The sequence below is a fragment of the Canis lupus genome, chromosome 1 (genome assembly GCF_003254725.2).
Source record: "Canis lupus dingo isolate Sandy chromosome 1, ASM325472v2, whole genome shotgun sequence".
Taxonomy (NCBI): domain Eukaryota; kingdom Metazoa; phylum Chordata; class Mammalia; order Carnivora; family Canidae; genus Canis; species Canis lupus.
Window position 1 is genome coordinate 11,567,277 of NC_064243.1, and position 20,881 is coordinate 11,588,157.

Below are 20,881 nucleotides of genomic sequence, written 5' to 3' on the forward strand. Positions count from 1 at the left end.
GAATAAGAGATATATGCAGATCCTCAGTAACAGAAGGCTAGAATTTGAACTTGTACTTATGAACTCACTCTATTATTTAGTCACAGAGAATATGAAGATTTACATATGATAAAACCCAAGCATGTGAATGAGGTAAATTAGATATCAACTATAGCATTTTTAACTAAAATTTAAGCTGAATTTTAACAACGAATGCAATATCCTTGAAATCTCTACTGCAGTTTTTTTTTTTACTCTATCTTTAGATAGATTTGGAAAATCATACATTCAGATTTATTTTTTTTTCTTGAGCCCTTATAGATCTCCAGGGCTATTAACCCAAAAATGTAATTTAAGTATTTTAAGTGTGTGCCATATCCACTTTATAGAAAAAATAAAGAGGCTGGATTTCAGATAAAATGCTCCCAAATCATATAATCTTAAGAGATGGGAAAATCTGGGTCCAATGGAGATACTACTTATGGCTAAGACAAAAATAAAATAAAACATTCTTTTCCACTAATGAGTACATTCAAATCATTCATGGTCTCATTCAGCATGCAGATAGGACATGCCCTCTACATGGCATATCAGCATCTTATGAGGTGCTACAGACATAATAAAATAATACTCAGCCTCTGCAAGCAGAGTCTACTGGAGCAGATAGACAAAGAGACAAACTAATGATACAGCCATAAAGGATGCTCTGGGATATACAAAGTGCTATGGGGCATGCAGGAACGATACTCAACCTGGACTCTGCCAAAGCAAAAAGAGGGAAAGTTGTTCCAGACAGAAGGGACAAGGCAGGTAAGAGCAGGTAAGACAAAGCAGGATGAGTCTGAGAAAGAGCAGCTCCATAATTTGGCTGAAGGTGGAAATGGGAGGGAGCAGTTAGGTCATAGAAAGCCTGTGATTTTCATCTGTGGACAGTTTGGAGCTATGGCAATCTTATTTTAAGCTAGTGTGTGTCATAGTCACATCTGCTTTGCAAAAGCTTACTCTGCCTGTGATGCAGGTGGATTGGACCTGGTAGAGCCAGGTGACTGTCGTTATTCAGGAGGGTGACCGTAGACCCGGGGCAAAATCAGGTGCAGCATCAAGGGACAGAAAAGCATAGATTCAAGAATCAACAAAGTAAAATTCATAGTTTTGGGGAGACTGATTGGCTGTGGGAGATGAAAGAGAAGAGTCAAGGCTGATTGATTCCCCCTCAAAAAGCATGGAAGTAGAGACTAAATCAGGAGGTGAGCTAGGGATCTAGGAAAATTGTTCAGGATTTAATAATTCTATTCAAATTTCTAACTCCAGCAGTCCGTTAGAATGATGAAGGAGCCTATCTAGAGATCTGCAAATCCTCTGCACCTAAGAGATGGCTGCTTTCCATGCCTCGAAAACAGGGAAGCATACATTACAACCCAAACTGAGCTTCCGCTTACCCCCCCAAAAAAGGTATCACAGTATTCCTCTCCATTAAATGTGCAAGTTAGAATGACTTGAGTATCGAGACAGACATAAAACTGACCTAACTACCATGAATATTGTGTGTACAAAGACAATCGGTACACTATATATTTTGGTTGTGATGAAGTATAATCTCAAATTTATCATATGCAATTCTTGATGTGTTTTCTCAAGGTTGGAAGTAATTGGAGGATCCTATAAATTAGACACTCAGAGTTCACCAAAGAAGTGTTAAAGCTGCTCTGTAAAGCAGATCAAAGATTCTGCTAGCTCTAATTTGGCAGTACCTGGGCTGAGATACCCACAGATCTTGCCCACAGGGATTTCCCAGAGACACACAACTCTGTCATATTGGAAAACATGTAGGGAAAAATACCTTATCAAGGACATCCACAAGGCAGTCTTGGCTGTGTTTGGATCCTGGCTGTGACACCTTATAACTCTGTGCATGTTCCTCTAATTTACAGTTTTCTCATATAAAAAGTGGGCGTAATACTATTTGCTAGTACCTGCCTCGGAAATGTGTTATGAGAATTAAATTAGACCATGCTCACTTAGTATGAGCTAATTAAATGTAATTCATTTTTTTTTTTTTACAATGCTTGCACTTGTTTGAAAGACAAACACAGGTGCCACCATAAATTAGCCACTTCTGTCCTTTATTATCACTAGGACTGCTATATCAAGTATGTTCTATCATTATAGATTATGATGGGGGATCAATCTTTTACATAGTGCTATCATATTGTTCTCCGCAATCATACACACACACACACACACACACACACACACACACACACGTATGGTTTTGTTTTTGTTTTTGTTTTTTTTACTTAGGTAATACTATGACTTACAAAACTAGGAAAATACTTTCCTGTTGAACAAAATCATGAGTTGCCACAGTAACAGAGGAGCAAATATGGTTCAGCACTCCGTAGATCAAGAAAGAAAAGTGAAAGATGCATGACAGCTAAATGTCAAGCTGGCCATCCTGGACCCACTGAAAAAGCTTTCCAATTCCATGTAGTAAACAGTGGTTTCCACAAATGTCTTATTAAACCTGAAGCTGGGCCAGTCTAATTAGTCCCAATCATGGCTAAAGCATGAGGAGCTAGAGGGGACGTTATAGGACTTCAATTACTTGGGCTTAAAGGTCCAACTATGGAAAAACAAAACAACATAGTAAATTCAGAGACACTTTTAGTGTTCAGGAAAATGCAAAGGCTAACAAAGAAACTACCTGTGCAGTCTAACAAAGAAAATAGCTACAATATTCTCCGGATAGATGTGCAACATTTAATACTGAAACTGTATTTTAAAACAACTGAAATTCTTTCTGTTCATTTTTTCAAAATCCAGTAATAATTTAGTGCCAATCATTCATAAATTTTTCTTTTTTTTCTTAAAATATTATATGTATTAATTTCATTGAGAGAGAGAGAGTGCACATGCACAAGGCTGGGGGGCAGAGGGAGCCCTATGAGGCTCAATCCCAGTACTTGGAGATCATGACCTGACGTTTAACTATTGAGCCACCCAAATCCCCCAAATTTGTTTTTTTCTGAAGTGCTTTCAGCTTGGTTGAAAAATTACCATATACGTCAACAATTATGAATAACTATGATAACAATGCATAACAAAAATGGTGTTGGGGTGGGGCCCCTGGGTGGCACAGTCTGTTAAGCATCTGACTCTTCATTTTGGCTCAGGTCATGATCTCAGAGCTGTGAGATGGAGATGCACGTTGGGCCCTACACTGAGCATAGGACCTGCTTAAGATTCTCTTTCCCCCTTTGCCTCTCCCTCTGTTTCTGTGTGCACTCTCTCTCGGTAAATGAATGAGATCTTTGAAAATTGGTATTGTGGCAAAATATTTAGGCAAACATTAGAATGTTAAAGTATCTTGCCCCATATTGATGAAATGTTTCCACTTATAAAATAATTGCATCTGATTGATAACTTTCTCATTAACTGTGAATATGACCATAATCTCTCCCATTCAAGTTGTATTCTGTGTAAGTAAAGGAAACTTCAGGCTCTAATTTTTGGATCATCTCTTTCATTTAGGAATTCAGATACAAATAAATTAGAAAGGGTGAGAACAAAGTTGGGATGGGAGAAAGCTCAGGAAAGAGTTTACCCATCAAGTTAGAAGGACGCAAACATGAAGTCAACACAACCAACTTCAGACAACATGACTTTCCAATTTTTAGGAAAGACTGAAGGTGAACAATTTTTTGAAAAAATATTTTCAAGGTATATTTCCTTTTCATCCAAAAGCAGTGATTGACCATAAGGTGTCCTAGGATCTGATGGCCTAATGGCCATTAGCTTGTTATATGAACTCCTAAAATCCTTGAACCTAACTGTATTTCATTTTCCCCCTCTGAAAGTTTAGGTTAAAACTGATTTCTAAGATGCCTTCTATGATGAATACTCTGGAAACTTCAAGGCATCCCTTTCTCTCATCTTACAAATAGCTTTAATTTGAAACATCACTGGCACACAAACTTGGCATACAGAGAAGCACCTTTTCTTTAAGGGTGGAAAGCCCAGGTGCTTAGATTTTATCCTTAGACTGAACTAGATCTCAAGGAGTTCTTCCCTATTTCTACCCTTCACTTTGTTTTTTTTTTCTTAGCAATATTTATTCAGAAGTATAAAAAGGTTGAGTTCCAAATCCTGGTATCTAGTGTCACAAAATAAAATTCACCTTGCTTCTTGAGGTGTAAAATACGAGTCACTTGTGCACTAGAAGTCATGATCCATGCTGGGCTGTGCATCTCATCCACACCTCCCCCACCCAAATACTCAGTCATGTTGGCTTTGGTACATGTTGTGTGAAAACCCAGAGTCTGTGATTGAGGAGACAGAACCAAAAGAATATGAAAAGTCCAAATCGTCTGCTTCTAAAGACTCAGTAAAAAAGACTAAATTCGATTCTAAACAGAAATACCAGTATTTGAACCTACTGATTACTGAGCCACATCCTTACGGAGAAATAAAAGCCAATGGTTCCCAAATGAATTTCGGTAAAATAGGCTGTTTTGACTTATATTTTTATAGACTTGGGGAAACTTTAAAAATGAGTAAAATATATGACATAAACACCTTATCTTAAAAAGTGGAACAGGTATTCCTACTTTGGTATCTGTTAAAGGAAAACGCTCAAATTTTACTAAATTTTTATGAAATCCACAAAAGTTATAATCTTACCTTGAGATATATGTACAAACACACACATACACATACACTCATATCATATGCAAGAATGTAATCTAATAAAACTCTATTTCACTTATTTCTGGCAACAGCTAGGTAATGATTCTTAACTAATTACATCCATCAAGCAACCTAACTTTCAAGGAAGCCCTAGGTCAAAGGTAAAAGTATATTCTAACAATGAAATAGGTTTCATTAGATAGATAGCATTAAAAAACAAATAAAAGGTAATTAGCTCTTGGGTATGATTAAATTCTGGAGAATACAATTTTATCTTACTCTTTTGAAGTATGATGTAATCTAAATTGTCCGTGATAAACTGGTGAAGTTAAGTTCAAAAAGTCATCCATATACTAACTACCTTTGTACTGGTTCCACCTTTTCCTAAATTTACTCTAGTCCTTTGTATTCTACTTTAATCAGGCTTTAGCTGGGAATTACTATTTCTAATGAATTTCTGAGACTTTCTGCCACCTATGTGAAGCTAGTTGAAAAAAAATTTTTTTTCTTCTTTCTAGATTTATTTGGTTAGTTATTGAAGACAGTAATTTCATTTGTATGGAATGACTTACAGGGTATTAGTAACTAGGTCTTAGATGGTTAATAGGTTGAGAGCTCACTTCATCAATAACACTTAAAAGTTATTGTATGTTCAGTATATAGTAAGAACATGATTATCTCATTTAATTTTTACAACCACCTTACAGTCTAGTTCTATTATTTTCCCCTTCTACATTAAGAAGCCAGCTTTGTAATGTTCCCCTGGTGAAAAACTAGTGTATGCTGGGAGCAATAATAAAAGCTAGGTTTACCTAACTCCATAAATCTTGTTTTCAAACATTACACAATGATGACTCACATTGCCAAATTCTGCCCTAACAAAAATATATTATAAATGGGTTCACAAATTATATTAGACCCCAAGAAAACTCACAGAACAGTCTCAGATGTAATATTAAATGCTTGTTGTCCTTGCTGTAGGAAGCTGTATTATGAAAGACAATGCAGCTAAGGAATAAACCCTTTACCCAATGCCCATCTTGGATGTCTCCCAATTTTTTAAAGGGTACTGCATAATCTCTTATAAAACTGGAATTCTAATATATGTTATAAATCTTATTTAACCATGCACTAAAGTAATCATGGAGAGTATAATTAAATATGTTAATTCTTGGGAAATTATAACTCTTGAATTGCTGAAATTGAAATCTTTTCAAATCTGTGAATAACTTAAAAATCTACCTTAACTCTTCTCTGAAAAGAGGAGGGATATAAAGCCATCATTTCCAAAGTAATCACATTATCAAAACAACTCAGAAAAGATTCTGGGCTAATATATCTCCTCTGTAGGGTATTTTAAAACAAACAGCTGGGATGTGGTAAATTTGAGAAGAAAAATCAATTTTAAACAGTCATTTAACTTCACCACTGCTTTAAAAATGAAACTGATATATATATACATATATATATATATATGTATATATTTCTGAGTTGTATTTTAAATATGCCATTGGAAAGTGTGGCCAACGACCACGGGTTGCTTGTGGAACAAAACACCATTGAACAGAATATTTGCATATGTTCTCAGAAAGGTGCTGATGGCAAAAGAAAAAAGTCACGGTATATGGTTGGTGTGACGGCTCTTGCAGCACAAGCCCTGAAAATAGTACCTACCCAGTAATGTCAAGACACAGGCGAGTATGGCGATCAGGGCTCCCGTGCTGAGGCCGGCAGGGAGGACATAGGCCTCCGCATTGCAAGTCTGGGCTATCCCATCGGCATCGCAGTCACAGACACGGATGGTGAGGGTGTTGGTGCTGCTGAGGGAAGGCGACCCACTGTCCACGATAAAGATCGGCAGATAATAAACAGACTGTTCTTGTCTCCGGAAGCCATTTCTCCTGGTGAGAATGGAAGCTGTGTTGTCTAGGATAAAGAAAGCAAATGTGTAACACGAGATTTCTGAGGGACTCAGTTGGGCCAAACTTCATCTGATTTAAGGGGGTGGGGGGCTAGGTGAAATAGGTGAAGGGGATTAAGAGGTACAAACTTCTAGAAGAAAAACACACACACAAATTCATATGATTTAAGTCATTCTGTTTAGTGTCTTATTAGTTCTATTTTTTGTTAGCTCTATTACCCAAAATGAGTTCATTTTAATACATTTTAATGTATTTACGTCATACTACAGTTAGGACCAAAGGGAAGAGCTATAAAGTAAAACTGAATATGAAAATTGTCATTCATCACTTATTAATTGCAACTTTGTAAAAATTACACAGAGAATACCCTTTTATTTCTACATTTCAAACCATACACTCACAAAGAGGATGATTCAAATTAACAGGTTAAATATTTTTGCAGCGTCATCAGATAGTACAAATAAAAAGCCCAATCTATCTCTCTTTGACAAATCCAAACCCAATATAGAAACAAGCAAAATGAGACAATCCAGCTTTTTTTGAACTAAGTATACATAGATATGCAGAAGGGGAAGTATTGTGTAGTTTTTAAAATCCAAATTGGTGTATATCCTTACCCAAACCCCATGTACATAAACATTTGTCAGTGATAAAATAGGTCATTTGTATTTAATTTATATTCAATATTCTATCTAACATTTAATTATGAAACTTTTACCGGTGATCAATGAGTCTGTATCACATAACTGTGATTTCCATATCAGAAATAATTTTTTATCTACCAGCAATTTACCCAGCTAACATCTTAATTAACTAATTAGAGAATTTATGTGATCCTTTAAATTTACAGCCATAAAAACATAAATGAGGAAAAGAGATCATAGTTTCATCTAGTGCACTTTAATATGTATCTCCTTTCGAAGCTATTAAAAAGATATTTACCCAATGTTTATCATAAAAGAATTAACAATGCTCTAATGAAAGAGCAAGCTGAAATCTATTCCATCCAAATAGCACAAAACAGAAAGCTCACAGGAGACTGGAGAAAACACATAACCCAAAATTACAGATGTAGCAGAAAGAAAATTGTTCGATTTTCAGGTTCCATCTGGTAAATTTTTATGTAAACAAATCTTTTATTTTAAGACATGAATTTGAGGTGTTCATTAAAAATATGTACATGAAGTTGTTGAAGGATATTGTTTTCACTATGTTTCTATACACTTAATAGTATCACACACGTGTCTATTTCTTTACCTCCCAATCATTAAGATATTATATGTATTCATGATTTGATACATACAATTTTTTTCAGAGTTGTTGAACTGTAATCTAACCTGTTTGGCTTCAAGGAGTGTGTGCACACACAGACACACAATGAATTGAGGCACACGTGCACAAGTGCCCAGTATGTGGAAGAGAGCCCTATGCTCAGGAATGAGATCACAAAATCCATCATGTTCTCTATGTAATTCCTCTGATGGAAGATAAGAGCTGATCTTCTCTTATGCAACATGTTTTCCTCCAAGATAGATGCTAGGGAGGTCTGGGCTTGACTCAGGGAAATCTTTCTATTATGTGGCAGTGGGGATGTCCTATAAATCCATACATTTTAGTGCATGTACTGTCCAACTATCATGGTGGTACTGGATGATGACACATGGGGGATATATTGAGACTCTTCTTGGGAATGTCATAAAACCCCTCTCTGCATTTGTGCTGGATGAATCTAAGTGCTGAGAACTGTCCCAAATATGATTAAGTCAGAGAGTTTGGGATTACCCACACAGAGAATGCTCTTCCTTTTATATTACTAAAGGGACAAGATAGTGTTCTCATTTGCAGAGAGTGAGATCAGGAAAAATTCTATTTTCAGACTGAATTTTTGAGGTCAAAGTTGGATTTTCTGCACTAAAGAAGATGGTATAATGTCCACCTCCTGAGTAAGTCTTTTTAGATGAGCCAATGTTTGACTCGCAAATCTATTTCTACATTTTTTCCCCTGGAATCTTATTCACATATTCAAACTGAAGGAATTATATTTCCTGTATTGTTAAGAAATACTCCTCTCTCTATATATATCAGTTGCAAATGCCCTTCTGCAAAAATAAATACCTTGAATGAAAACACCTGTGAATAAATTCAAAATAAAAAAAAGATAGGTTCTCCTACTTCCTTTAAAAGTTCTTATAATTTCCTATATGCTGTCTATATGTCTATAATTATATATATAATTGTCTATATGTTATTTATATATATGATAATTTATATATGCCTATGTGTCAGTCTATATACATTTATAAAATGTAATTATTATATAAGGATGTCTGTGTGTGTGTGTATATATATATATATTTAAGCAAAACCAGAATATACTTACAGGTATTTGTCAAAATTGTTCATAATGACACTTATGGAACTGGTAAGACTGCTTATTTACTTTTGAAGCTTCAAAATGAGATTTAGGATGACAAATTCTTTTGTTCTTTTTATATTTCCTCACATAAGGAATATGTCTTTTAATTATGTGCATAGATTAATTCTATTTTCATGTTAAAAAATAAAAGAATAACCGATACTACTACTAAAAAGTCAAGTTGATTTAGGTTGAAATCAAATTAGAAATACCAATTATTTTCTTAATGTCTCAAATCATACCTATGTAGTATAGGCTTATTAATACATTTAGCTGGACCTCAAAGACTCAAAGGTCTAGAAGAAAAGTCAGAGAGAGATGAATCTGGCTTCTTCCCTATTTGGACTGAGGCCTGAAATGATTTAAGTAGCAGCTGCTGCTTCATGACAGCAAATCCATAGATAAAAATTACCTGAGGGGCTCATTGCCCTTTAATTAACGTCCTTGCTAGTATGTGTGTGTATGTGTGTGTATGTGTGTGTACATGCATACATATCTCCATAATCAGCATTCCTGAGCAAGAAAAAGTAGTTGTTTAGAGAGTCTGTACCTGCTGCCTCCACTGGTGACAATAGTACCTTACCTTTGTTGTCTTTCAATGAAAAGTTGTGGTTATTTGTTGCATCAGTTGTTAAGCTGAAATAAAACTGGTGTCCATTCGATGGCTCATCTTTATCAACAGCACTGATCTTCTGGATAACCTAGAGGTGGAGAATTAAAGCATGAAAGCATGTTGCTGTGCTCTGCTATGTTTTGTGTGACAGGACAGAGCAATTTTATATCTTATAATAAATATCATCTTCCTAGGAGGAAGGACCAGATGTACTAACATGAACCTAATCTAAAAAGAGCTCTGAAAAACAAATCATGTCCCTTTGAAAACTCATGTTTGCATTTACTTTTGTGAATCTGAGAAATAAGCTGTACCAACTGATGGCACCAGCCCAGTTCACATCACAGAATACCGCACAATATGGATGAGTAGAACAAATCACACCAAGATTAAACTATACTTAATTCTTAGAAGTTCCAGGTATGCAAGCCCTGTTGTGTAAAATGGGAACAGCCCAATCAAGTCTCATATGCTAGATTTCTCCTTAAAGGAGGAGTCAAAACCCTCCACCATTTACCATGGCTTTTATAATGTTTACCTTTCTTCCTGAGAAACTTCATCATCCCAATTAAACCAGAATTTTAAAATTCCTTCAATATTAGTTTATGCCACACATCAAAGTGTTAGTTTTGCTGAGACATGCTGATTATGTTTTATCTTAAAGCTGGAAGAATTTCAAAGGCAACTGCTGCTGGATATTTTTATAGAAATCACAAGCTAGGAGCCTGGTGTGCTGAAAGCTCTTACCTGCCCTGGCTGGGCATTTTCACACACAGTGGTTTCATACTCCATAGCAAATTCGGGGGCGTTGTCATTGATGTCGAGTATAGTAATGGCCACATAGCCTCTTCCAACTTGAGATGGATTCTCTAATAAGGAGGAAAATGTTTTATCATTTCCTCTGAGGCTAAAGTTATTATTTCATTGCCATTTTACTCAAGCAACTCCTATTAAAAACAATTAGAATCAACCAAAATGGTTGATCTCTCTAAATCATGATTCTAATACGAAAGTGACTGAGCTTTGAATGGAATGTAGACACATAACACTAGACTTCAAGGGAGCAACAGAAAATTTGATCCAAATGTAGTACATGTGTGTAGTTATTTGAGTCCCTGATGAGAAAAATCATTGAAAGAATGAACAATAAACCATGAATTTCAACATTCTTTGAAGCTTGAGTGCAGATTTGTATGACTGTACATATACATTGCATATGCACATATACTATATATGTAGATAATATGCATAACATATAACATTTTATATTTTATAACATTTTATAATATTTTTATATTTTATGACATTATAAAGAATTATTATAACATAATTATGCATTGTTCTTTACATGTTTTCCGTAACAGGGGCTAAAATTACTTCAATGTCAAAATGAGAATCTGAGTGTATTAGTTATAGATCAATTTAATACTCTTTGTAAGCTACTGGACCAACTCTAAATCAAAATAAATGCAGCCTAAAAAATAACACTACAGAACAACAAGCAGCCCTCTGAAGGTATTTCAGGCCCATTATTTTACAGTAATCTCTTTTCAATAACTTTTGAGTGTCAGCAAATAAAATTAGTGAATATAAATATATTTCACAGGTTAAAATTAGAGATTTTCAAGATTTTGCTTAATTTAAATAAGCACCCAATACAACTCAAGCAGAAATAATTACCAGATGACAACCCATTCTCTACTCTCAATGTCCTCCATCCTAACATAATGTTAAACCTTACAACTTACGGCTCTCCATTGCAAGAACTGTGATATTATGAATAGCATTTGTCTCTCGATCCAAGGATTTGGCAGTTGTAATAACTCCACTGTTGGCATCAATATTGAAGTATCTCTCCAAGTCTGTGTTTCTGTCAATTGAATACCTAATTGAACATTAAAGAAGAAAGAAAAAAAACTTCAATATTTATGTTTGATTATAATTTGCTAAATTTATTTCATTAATTGCATAGCCAACCACCAAATCCTGCTGACTCCACAATCTGTTATAGTATTAGCATAAATACATGCTTAGTCTGAAACTTCACCAATGTTATAATATACTTGGTTCACAACTGCTTGTCAGTAATCTTTTTGCTTTTCTGTCAGTAAAAAATAAACACCCTAGTATAGTTATCTTCGCAGTGGATTTGAACTAATAAAATAAACTTCAAATTTATTTTATTATTATTTTGGATTCTCCAAATCACTTACTATAGATTTAGTAGTCTTTATCATGGTTATAGGTCCCTGTAAATGAACCATCTATAGACATCTTGCCCTTTCACATACGCTTAGTAACATCATTTGTCTTGACAATAAGCCTGATCTTAATCCCTCCATTTAAAAAAAAAAAAAAATCTCACTCAAGATCTTGAACAGGATTCCGTAAATATATTTCAAGGTAGAACTCTTAAAATTACATGAATATTTTGGTGTGTAGAGGCATTTTCTTAAAATATCTGTCATCCAAATATTAGTGAAAAATGACTGTTCCACCTGAATTCTTATTCCATTATACTCTTATATGTTCCATACACAAAATTTGCCCACCTCCCACTACTGTTTTCAAACACCATGCCCCTACTCCCAGTAGTTCTAGTTGAGTGAAGGAACCTCATTTAAAGACATAATTAAACAAAAGAATAGACAAGCAAACACATACCCAATATAACATATTTAATGTTTCCATAGTTCTCCAACTATTATTAGAATCATCTACTTCTAGCCTGCTGTACTACAAAATGCTAGACATATAGCAAGGGAAGAGAAGGCATGAGAAAATTATAAAATTAATCATAAACCAACAAATACTGTCTTTATCCAGCAATAGGTATTTGGGTATTGAGAATATTAGGAACTTCTTTCTCTTTCGGTTTCTATTTTCTTGATGCCAAATGAAACAAAGTTATCAGCTGAGGGAGCAAAGAAGAGAAGATAGTTTGAGAAAGAAGGAGAAGTCATTTTTTAGAAATGACAAATATATATAAATATAAACACACAAATGCACACAGACTAGAGAATGTATAATAGAATGGCTAAGCATTGTGGATTTCCACTTTGAAATTACATTCATCAATTTAATGAGACCAGTCATCCTCTTTTTCTGTTTTGCTCTGTTATCATCCATATGTTTGAAGGTGCACAAAGAACATAGGATTGGGTTTAACAGTCATGGACAATGGAAGGAGAGACAGGGGTATAGATGATAGAGGCATGCACACAAGAGTAATAATAATGAAGGCCCACAGTATGTAAGTTGCTAAGGAAGAACAAAGGAAATAAACAAGGGACCATAGATTGATATCGAGAAGCTTCTGACAGCATCAGTAGATTGTAAATCCCTATCAGGTTGCAGAATTCCTAGAGTGGGAGGTGGTGGACAGGGAGATTCTTGAAGCAGATTTTCAATAGTAGCATATATATAAGAGCTGACAAGTCAAGAGTATTTTATAAAAATATACGTCTAAATCAAGGCAGAAGAACATCACAGGAGTCAAGAAGACCAAGGAAGTAAAAGGAAACATGTTTAATGAGTCATCAGTGTAGTTCAATCAGTGACCAATCATCATGCCAGGAGTTACTCTAGGAAAGAATAAAATGCTCCAGGGACTAAAATCCTCAATGAATTAGTGTGATTACTGTATATTTGATGGTTGATATCAACATGGAAGATTCTAGGTCTGACGACGCATTCCACAGAAGAGTTGAGAGCTTTGCAGGAAAAAGAAAATCAAATTGTTTGAAACGATAATGGCAGTGTAAACAAAATGTACTCATACTTCCAGGATCTCTGTGTAGTACGTAGGATATGAGAAAAATAAATATTGGCTCTTTCCATATTCTCTTTCTTACCATCCTTCTATTATAACTGTCTTCATTCATGTCAAAATCAAACCGTTCCACTTATTTTGCACATCTCATCTGTTCTGACCTCAAAAATGTTTTTCCTTGCAATAAGATATTTTTCCTCTGTACTTTATTTGAATTGAAAGCAAATATATTTTCTACTTTCAAAAACAAATTCCCTCCTTGTGTGTCCAGTTCATTGTTGGCTTTCTGATCAAATCCATCATTCACCTCCTCTTTGTTTTCTTCTTACTATCTCTCTCACTCAAATATGACTGATCACTGATTCCTCTTTAAAACACATTCTCCATTTGCTTTTATTAGTGTCACATATTTTTTGTGTTTCTTCTTACTGCTCCTTTGCCATCACCTTGGCTAGTTCACCTTCCTCTCTGTGACTTTTTCTTACTTAAACTCTCTGAAAACTCTCCTGCAGGTCCTCTTCTCTTCTTCATATAAAATGCTTTTCCTTTGCAATTCACACAGTTCATGGCTTAAGTAACTTTGATATTTTTGATTACTCTCAAATTTACATAAAATATCCTTTGCCCATCAGACTTCCATATTGAATTACCTGCTTAATTTGACCACATGGATATACATCATGAGCTGAAATGCAACATGTCCTAACTGATGTTATAATTCCTACAGTTTCCCAAGCCTCCACCTCTCCTACTCTTTCCCTTCCAGGTAAATGACACCACCAATCACTTGGTTGTTGAAACTAAAAATCAAGAATTGGTTGGTGACTTGTTTTTCTCTCTTACTCTTGCATCCACTTTCTCAGCAACTCCCAATGACCACACACTTAACCTAGATTTTGCATTTTTTTATTCCTTATCATCATACTTAGAGAAAACCAAAACCTGATCTCTAGGCTATGATGAAGGGTGTCAGGGCAGATGTAGGGAGAGAATGAGCTGTTGGCTTGAGAAGAGCTGGAAGATCTTGGCAAGGACACTGTCTAGAGCACTCTGAATGGCACTTGTGCTTCTTAACCACAGGGACTTGGGATCACCTAGGATTAAAGGTGTTTCCTATTTTCTACCAGTCCCTCTAGACATACAAAAAACTAGATTTTATATATGTGGCACTCACTACTGTATAAAGTTACTTGAGGAAAGCAGTCACTCAATCAAGAGAAATAAAGAAAATATGGGCACTCTACAGAGTGAGGCATACCACAAGTCTCTCAGGAAGGCTGACTGAGCCAAAAGAAAACGAAGACTCTAAAGAAGTTTGAAGGGGCACTATCTTTGCAAGTCTGGACCCACTGGCCTCAGCCCTGAGATGTTTGATGGCCTGAATAAACTAGAGTCTGAGTAGAAAGGATCAGTGTTTCTCTAACCACATACTTAAGTGAACTTCAGTGCATCTTCTGGTGCTGTTAGGAGTGTGTGGACTCATCATGATACCTCTAGGTTCTGCAAATCACAGCCTAAAAAACTTGGCCTTTGTCAATATATGTTGGAGTAACCACTTAGAGAAATCATTTCTGTATTTTTGTTGCTACAGTAGTTAAAGCTTCTGGCCTATCCATTTATTAGACAGACATCTCAAAATCTTAATATCCAACCCCAATCCTTTTCCTGGGAGTTGTAAACTGCTCTAGATACCTGCACAGCATCCTCGGCTCAAACTCAATCTCAATATTTCTAAAAGCAGATCCATCAGCCTTTCCCCCAAACTATCCCTCCTTCAGGATTCTTCCATTTCAGAAAGAGTTGAGTATTTAAAGCATAGTTTACATTTTTTTTTCTGAATCCTCAACTATGAAAGGTCATGTGTGATGAAGACTTCTATTTCCATACCTCCTATTCATTTGCCATTAATTCTTATTAATAGAGCCCTGCTTCTGTTAGTGGCATCCATGTGTTCAGCTGAGCATTTGCTAGTCTCCTAGGTAGATGTGCTATTCGTGTCCTTATACTGAAGTTTTAGCAAATGAGATGAAGAGAGTTGAGTAAGCATCATGAAAAAGTCCTTAAATGATAACAGAGCTGTTAATTCAGTTGGTGTTTGATTTCTGCCCCTTCCCCTCTATCTCACCTGGGACATGAACACAATGGGAAGAGATCCAAAAGCCATCTTGTAAATATGAGGTGATGAGTGCTTGGTATGAGAAGCCAAGGCCCTTGATGACATTATACTGCCAAATTATCAGTCCTTGGGTGCATCACAGCTCCAGACTTCTCATTAGTAAGTCATTAGTGTTAAGCTTTGTTGCTACTAGCCAAGCACAATTTCTAACTAGGGCAAACAGGTACTATTATTGTGGTATTTCAGTATTGGATACTAAAGTCTCACAGTTGATTGTGGATGGAGCCAAGATTCAGAACCATGTCATCTGAGCCATCTTTCCATTATTTACCACAGTACCTATAAATGAGCTTTTAGTACCTGCCACTTACAAATGCAGCTTCTTTTCACTTTTCCCCCAATACTCTCCTATCTAACACTGTCTGTCAAACTGATGTTTTAACTGATTAATAAGAAGATCACATGTGCCTCCATTTCTATGCCTTTCCCCATGTTGGTCCTCCTATACTCCACTTTTCTCCCTTTCCAGTTATTGCAGTCCTGGGATTCCTTGAAGATAGTCCTCTAGTATTAAAGCAGCAAGCCTTTCTAATTACATCAAAGAAAAAAAAAAAGCCTTTTTTTTTTTTTTTTTCTCTTTTTACTCAGGGTGTCTCTGAGGCCTCGGACATGGAGCAGGCACAGAGGGGCTGTCTTGGCTTCTCTAACTCATCCCCGTCTTTCCCATCTTTGAATGCCCTTAGAGCCTTCACTCCTGAGACTTAATTGCCATCCTGGAGAACCTCACTCCTGCCTAAAATCACAGACCCTCAGGCCTCAGAGGTTTGGGCTTCGCTTGAAAACAGCAAATGGTTCAGGATGTGGTTGATTTATTTGTGAGGAAAAGGAAGGCTCATGGGACAGGGTCCTGCCATACATTGTTTTGAAGAAAATGGGTAATGGTTTTAGAGAGAAAGCCCAAGAATAGTATCAGAGAGCAGAAAGGTTTAAACCTAAAAGCTAAGATTTTTAAATTTTTGTCAATCCAACAGTTTTCTTCACCCTCAATCCACACACCTTCCCTGTTGTCCCCATAGTATGTTTCTCTTCTATCACACCAGTAATAATTTCAGGAAATATCATAAAAAATAATATAGTATAATGTGATGTGACTAGAAGTCCCCAGGATTCGAAGTCAGGAGATCCTGAGATGTTAGCATAAGGCTTGATCTATCAGTCATTTAATCCCTCAGCTCAAATTTATTAATCAGTAAAGTGAATTGAAAGGGAGAGTTCAAAAATTTTGTATGTGTCTGATCTTAGCAATTGTCCTATATTATCACAGATAGTCACCGCATATTTCTGTAACTCTAATTTCCCTAGGATCAAATAAAAAATTAGGGCACTTAGTACAGGGAAATCAAGGATGTACCTAAAGCATATTGCCAAGAAAAAAAAAAAGAATAATTCTTAGTCAAAGCAAATTCTCTGAAATTTAGTTCATTAAAGCCATTCTGTTTTAAAAATATAACAAACACATATAATCCATAATTGGCCTTCCTTGGTTTGTATAAAGAAAATAGGCTGTCACTAAAATTCTTTAATGTTTAACGTAGTGAACAGTTGGAGGACACATATTTGGATCTCCGTGTTCCTTAGATCTTACATCTTAAAAAAATTATTTTACTTTAATTTAAACTAAAAACAAAAACCAAAGCAAACACAATTTACAAACTATGCTTTTTAAGAAACCCTGCAGTATGTAGGATCTGTGGACTTTGTGCTCACGACCACAAACCACACAGTAGGAATTAAAGGACAAAATTTATAGCCACAACCCTGCTACTAAGCTACTGTACTTATTTGGGCTTTCCATTCACCATTTTTATACTCTTCTGTTTCTTTAGCTGCAGAATGAGAAAGTCCTACGAGATGATTTCTACTTTTCAGATTTAATATTAGATTTTTAAAATAAGTTTTTGTACACGATTATCTTCTACAGCTAGAAAACAAGAGGGCTGGGACCACATGTTATACATCTATATGTGCTCAGTGTTCTGTACATATGCTATAAAATGAATTCCTTAATAAACACTTGTTATCATTGCTGCTATTCCATCAGCTATGGAGATTGATTAAAACGTTCTTCCCAAGTATCATTCTTATTGCCCAGCTATTGATATGCATGTCAATGCTCTAAAATAGGATGTGTGGTGAGTGAGCTAGATTAACAGAAATGTCTCAGTGCTACTCCCAGAATGGCAAACAATAATGTGATAAATATACCTGGACAAGTTGAAACAATAGAAATAGCTGAATGATTTGAGTTGAAACCTTAATCTCTCAAGAAATGTGTGTGTGTGTGTGTGTGTGTGTGTGTGTGTGTTACTGCAGGTTCTGATACATACTTTGCTAAAATTGAGGAACCACATTTTCTGATTGTGTGACTGGGGACAGATTTACTATAACGAAGGGCTGATGATGCTTGCTTTGTAGGACTTTAACAAGAAATGTCCTCAAAATAAGATACCAAGTTCCATACTTAGAGATATCACTGCATTCTCACCCACTTCTGATAATGGCAACTCAACAGTCCTATGGAGCCTTAAACCTTCCCAATCTCATGCAATCTTGATGGTACTCACAATCAAGATGCCCAGAACTTCCTGGGTAAGAGACGGGACACACGTCCTAAGGCCAAAAAACTTTCCAAGAAACCGTGAACCTTAAACAGAGGGCCACGAGAAAAGAAAAGGGTTGGCACGGGTTCATCCCACTGCCGCATCCTTAAAAGACTATTTGCCCATTCTTGCTGCTCATATTAAAAAAAAAAAAAAAAAAACTGCACTCCTCTCTTTTCTGAGGACTGGCTATTCAGTTTTTCCTTTAGCTATGTGAGCTGTCCCCAGTTATTTCAATAAATTCTTTTTTTTTTCAGTTACCAAGGCCAATTTCTGTTATTGCAACTAAAGAATGCTAACAAGATAAGTATAGGTCCTTAATCTTTCTACCTCACATATACTTCCTAAAGACTCACACCAAAAACATAACAGATTTTGTATTCTTCTATTCATCATACTTGTGGAAAATACTATAAGAGACAAATCAAGAGGAATGTAATCTTCAATAAATTCATTTTACCTGGAGTCTTCCAGAAAACTAACTCAGAAGACCTTTGTTTGGAGCAGAGTTCTAATTCTAGAGCAATATAATGTAAGATGGGAAAGTGGATCAAATAGATGAGGAATTCCCTATTTAACACATTTGAAAATTATCTCTGGATATTAAGCACATTACTATAACAAAAAAGCACATTTTTAAAATTTTCACCATACCTGAACACGCATGCACATATTTTTCATTTTTAGTGACAGTTATATTAAATTGGGTGGGATTCTGAAATGGATTATAGCTCATGTTTTTCTGATGGAATTGATTTATGCTACTGTTCACATGAACCACTATTTTTCTGTATGTTCCTAAGATTCTTAGAAAAATCAGATAGTAACAAATAATTGAGATTAAGATAATATGTACAAATATATGCATGCATACAAGCTCCTTAAAAAACTACACACTGAATTATTCAAACATCCCAAATGTGTTCATACTAGTCACACTACATAATGTAATACCTGATACTATTTTATCACCTTTTATCTGAGAACATACAATACCAGAAATGCCAAAAGAGCCTGCAGGTAAGAATCATTATTGTAGTATCCTTGAGCATAAATACAAATGTAGTTCTGTATTTAAATTGCTAGAAATGCTGAAAACAATCCCCATTAATTTTTATGAAACCCTCTTCACATCTGATCTTATTTGTAATAATATCATGTTTCAATCCATTGGCTATTTTTAGCATAGAGACTTTGGGCTTGCACTGCCTATAGAAGTAAATCTGCTGATTTCATAAAACAGCACTAGACTCTTAGGACATAACTAAATAAAACATAAACGGACTTTGCATAATTTTTTCTTGGTTTGTCAAAATCCTTGCCATCTCTCAAAGCCCTGTTTATGCTATCCCCCCCTTCAAATAAAACCTCCTGTCCAGTGAGCTCAGGGTGATTACAATTTATCTTACAATTGGCCATGTTACAGCTTTCTTTCCTCTCTCGTTTTAACTTTTATGGGATCTTGTGTTTTCAACCAGATAGTAAGTTCCTTGAGGGTCAGAGGAAATGTTTTATTCATCTTTGGTTTTTCTGTCACTACTTGCCCCAGCACTGTGCACAAAGCAGATTCTTGATAAATGTATGTCGACGTACTACACAGTCCCCCAGTGCTGACATGAGGAATGAAGAGTGCTCTAGACTAGAAGCTGCTCTTACAGTGTCCACCATCTCACTGATGAAAAACACAGAAGTGAGGTTTCTACCATCCAGAAAGATGATTAAAATCACAAGTAGAACATGACCTGTCCTTCAGTTCAACAGACAAACCCTGATATTTGGCTTTTGGGGCCAAAATCTATATGAAATAGTAAACAACTACAAAACATAAAGAGCCAGAAATATGCTGGACTCGGATTACCTACTTTTGCTTTCAAAAAAGCCTCTTCTTCTTCTTCTTCTTCCAACCCCCCCCCCCCCCCCTGCCGGCTAAGGAATGTCAACTATTATCTAATTTCCACTTTTGGTTCTAGTTTCTAAAGATTTTTTTTTCTTTTTTCATGAGAGACACAGAGAGAGAGAGGCAGAGACACAGGCAGAGGGAGAAGCAGGATCCCTGAGGGGAACCTGATGTGGGGCTTGATCACAGGACCCTGGGATCATAACCTGAACCAAAGGCAGATGCCCAACCACTGAGCACCCAGGCATCCCAGCTTCTAGTTTCTATATGGGAAGAGGAAAATAGGTATACATGACATGGTAGGGGAGGTAACCCATCTGTATGCTAGGCAAGCTATAACAAATATATAACATTTCATAATGGTGTTATATTCTGGATAAGCACTGGGCTCTGAGTTTTTAAAAATCTTTCTACCTACTGCTATTCTACTTCTAGATGGTCACAATGCTTTCATGGTGATGTAGGTACCACAGTCCCTTTAAAGAAAGGGCACATGCACAAAGAAGTTACTCATAGCTTTGGCTGGTGTCAAAAGTAGGTAAAAATAAAAAGTGCTGAGCAAGGCAGGGATCATGCAAGAAGAGGATCTCAATTTTGCTTGCTGGAGGAAAGTAAATATATTTCTTTCTAGAATTCTAGTTTCTCACTCCACATATTGGTAAATATTCCAAATATAAATAGCATATGCTAGATTTTAGCATCATACTACAAAAAAATGTCAATAAATTTAAATACTAATTATCTAACTTTGCGTCCTGGTTTACAATTCAAATACTATTGGCCTAATTTTAAGCAACTACAATGAAACAAATACTACTTT

General features: G+C 35.8%; 1 protein-coding gene across 5 annotated transcripts in view; it reads right to left on the reverse strand.

Moving 5' to 3' along the window:
- CDH7 (cadherin 7) overlaps positions 1-20,881 on the reverse strand; it is a 125,040-nt gene that overhangs the window by 20,676 nt on the left and 83,483 nt on the right. For 4 of the 5 annotated variants that reach the window (XM_025422064.3, XM_025422065.3, XM_035707258.2 and 1 more), the window contains 4 exons: positions 11,365-11,501; positions 10,364-10,485; positions 9,587-9,704; positions 6,340-6,591 (listed from right to left, as the gene is read on the reverse strand). In XM_025422064.3, the coding sequence (XP_025277849.1) occupies positions 6,340-6,591; positions 9,587-9,704; positions 10,364-10,485; positions 11,365-11,501 (629 nt within the window). The remainder of the gene's footprint in view (positions 1-6,339; positions 6,592-9,586; positions 9,705-10,363; positions 10,486-11,364; positions 11,502-20,881) is intronic. The other variant, XM_025422068.3, reaches the window with a different exon arrangement.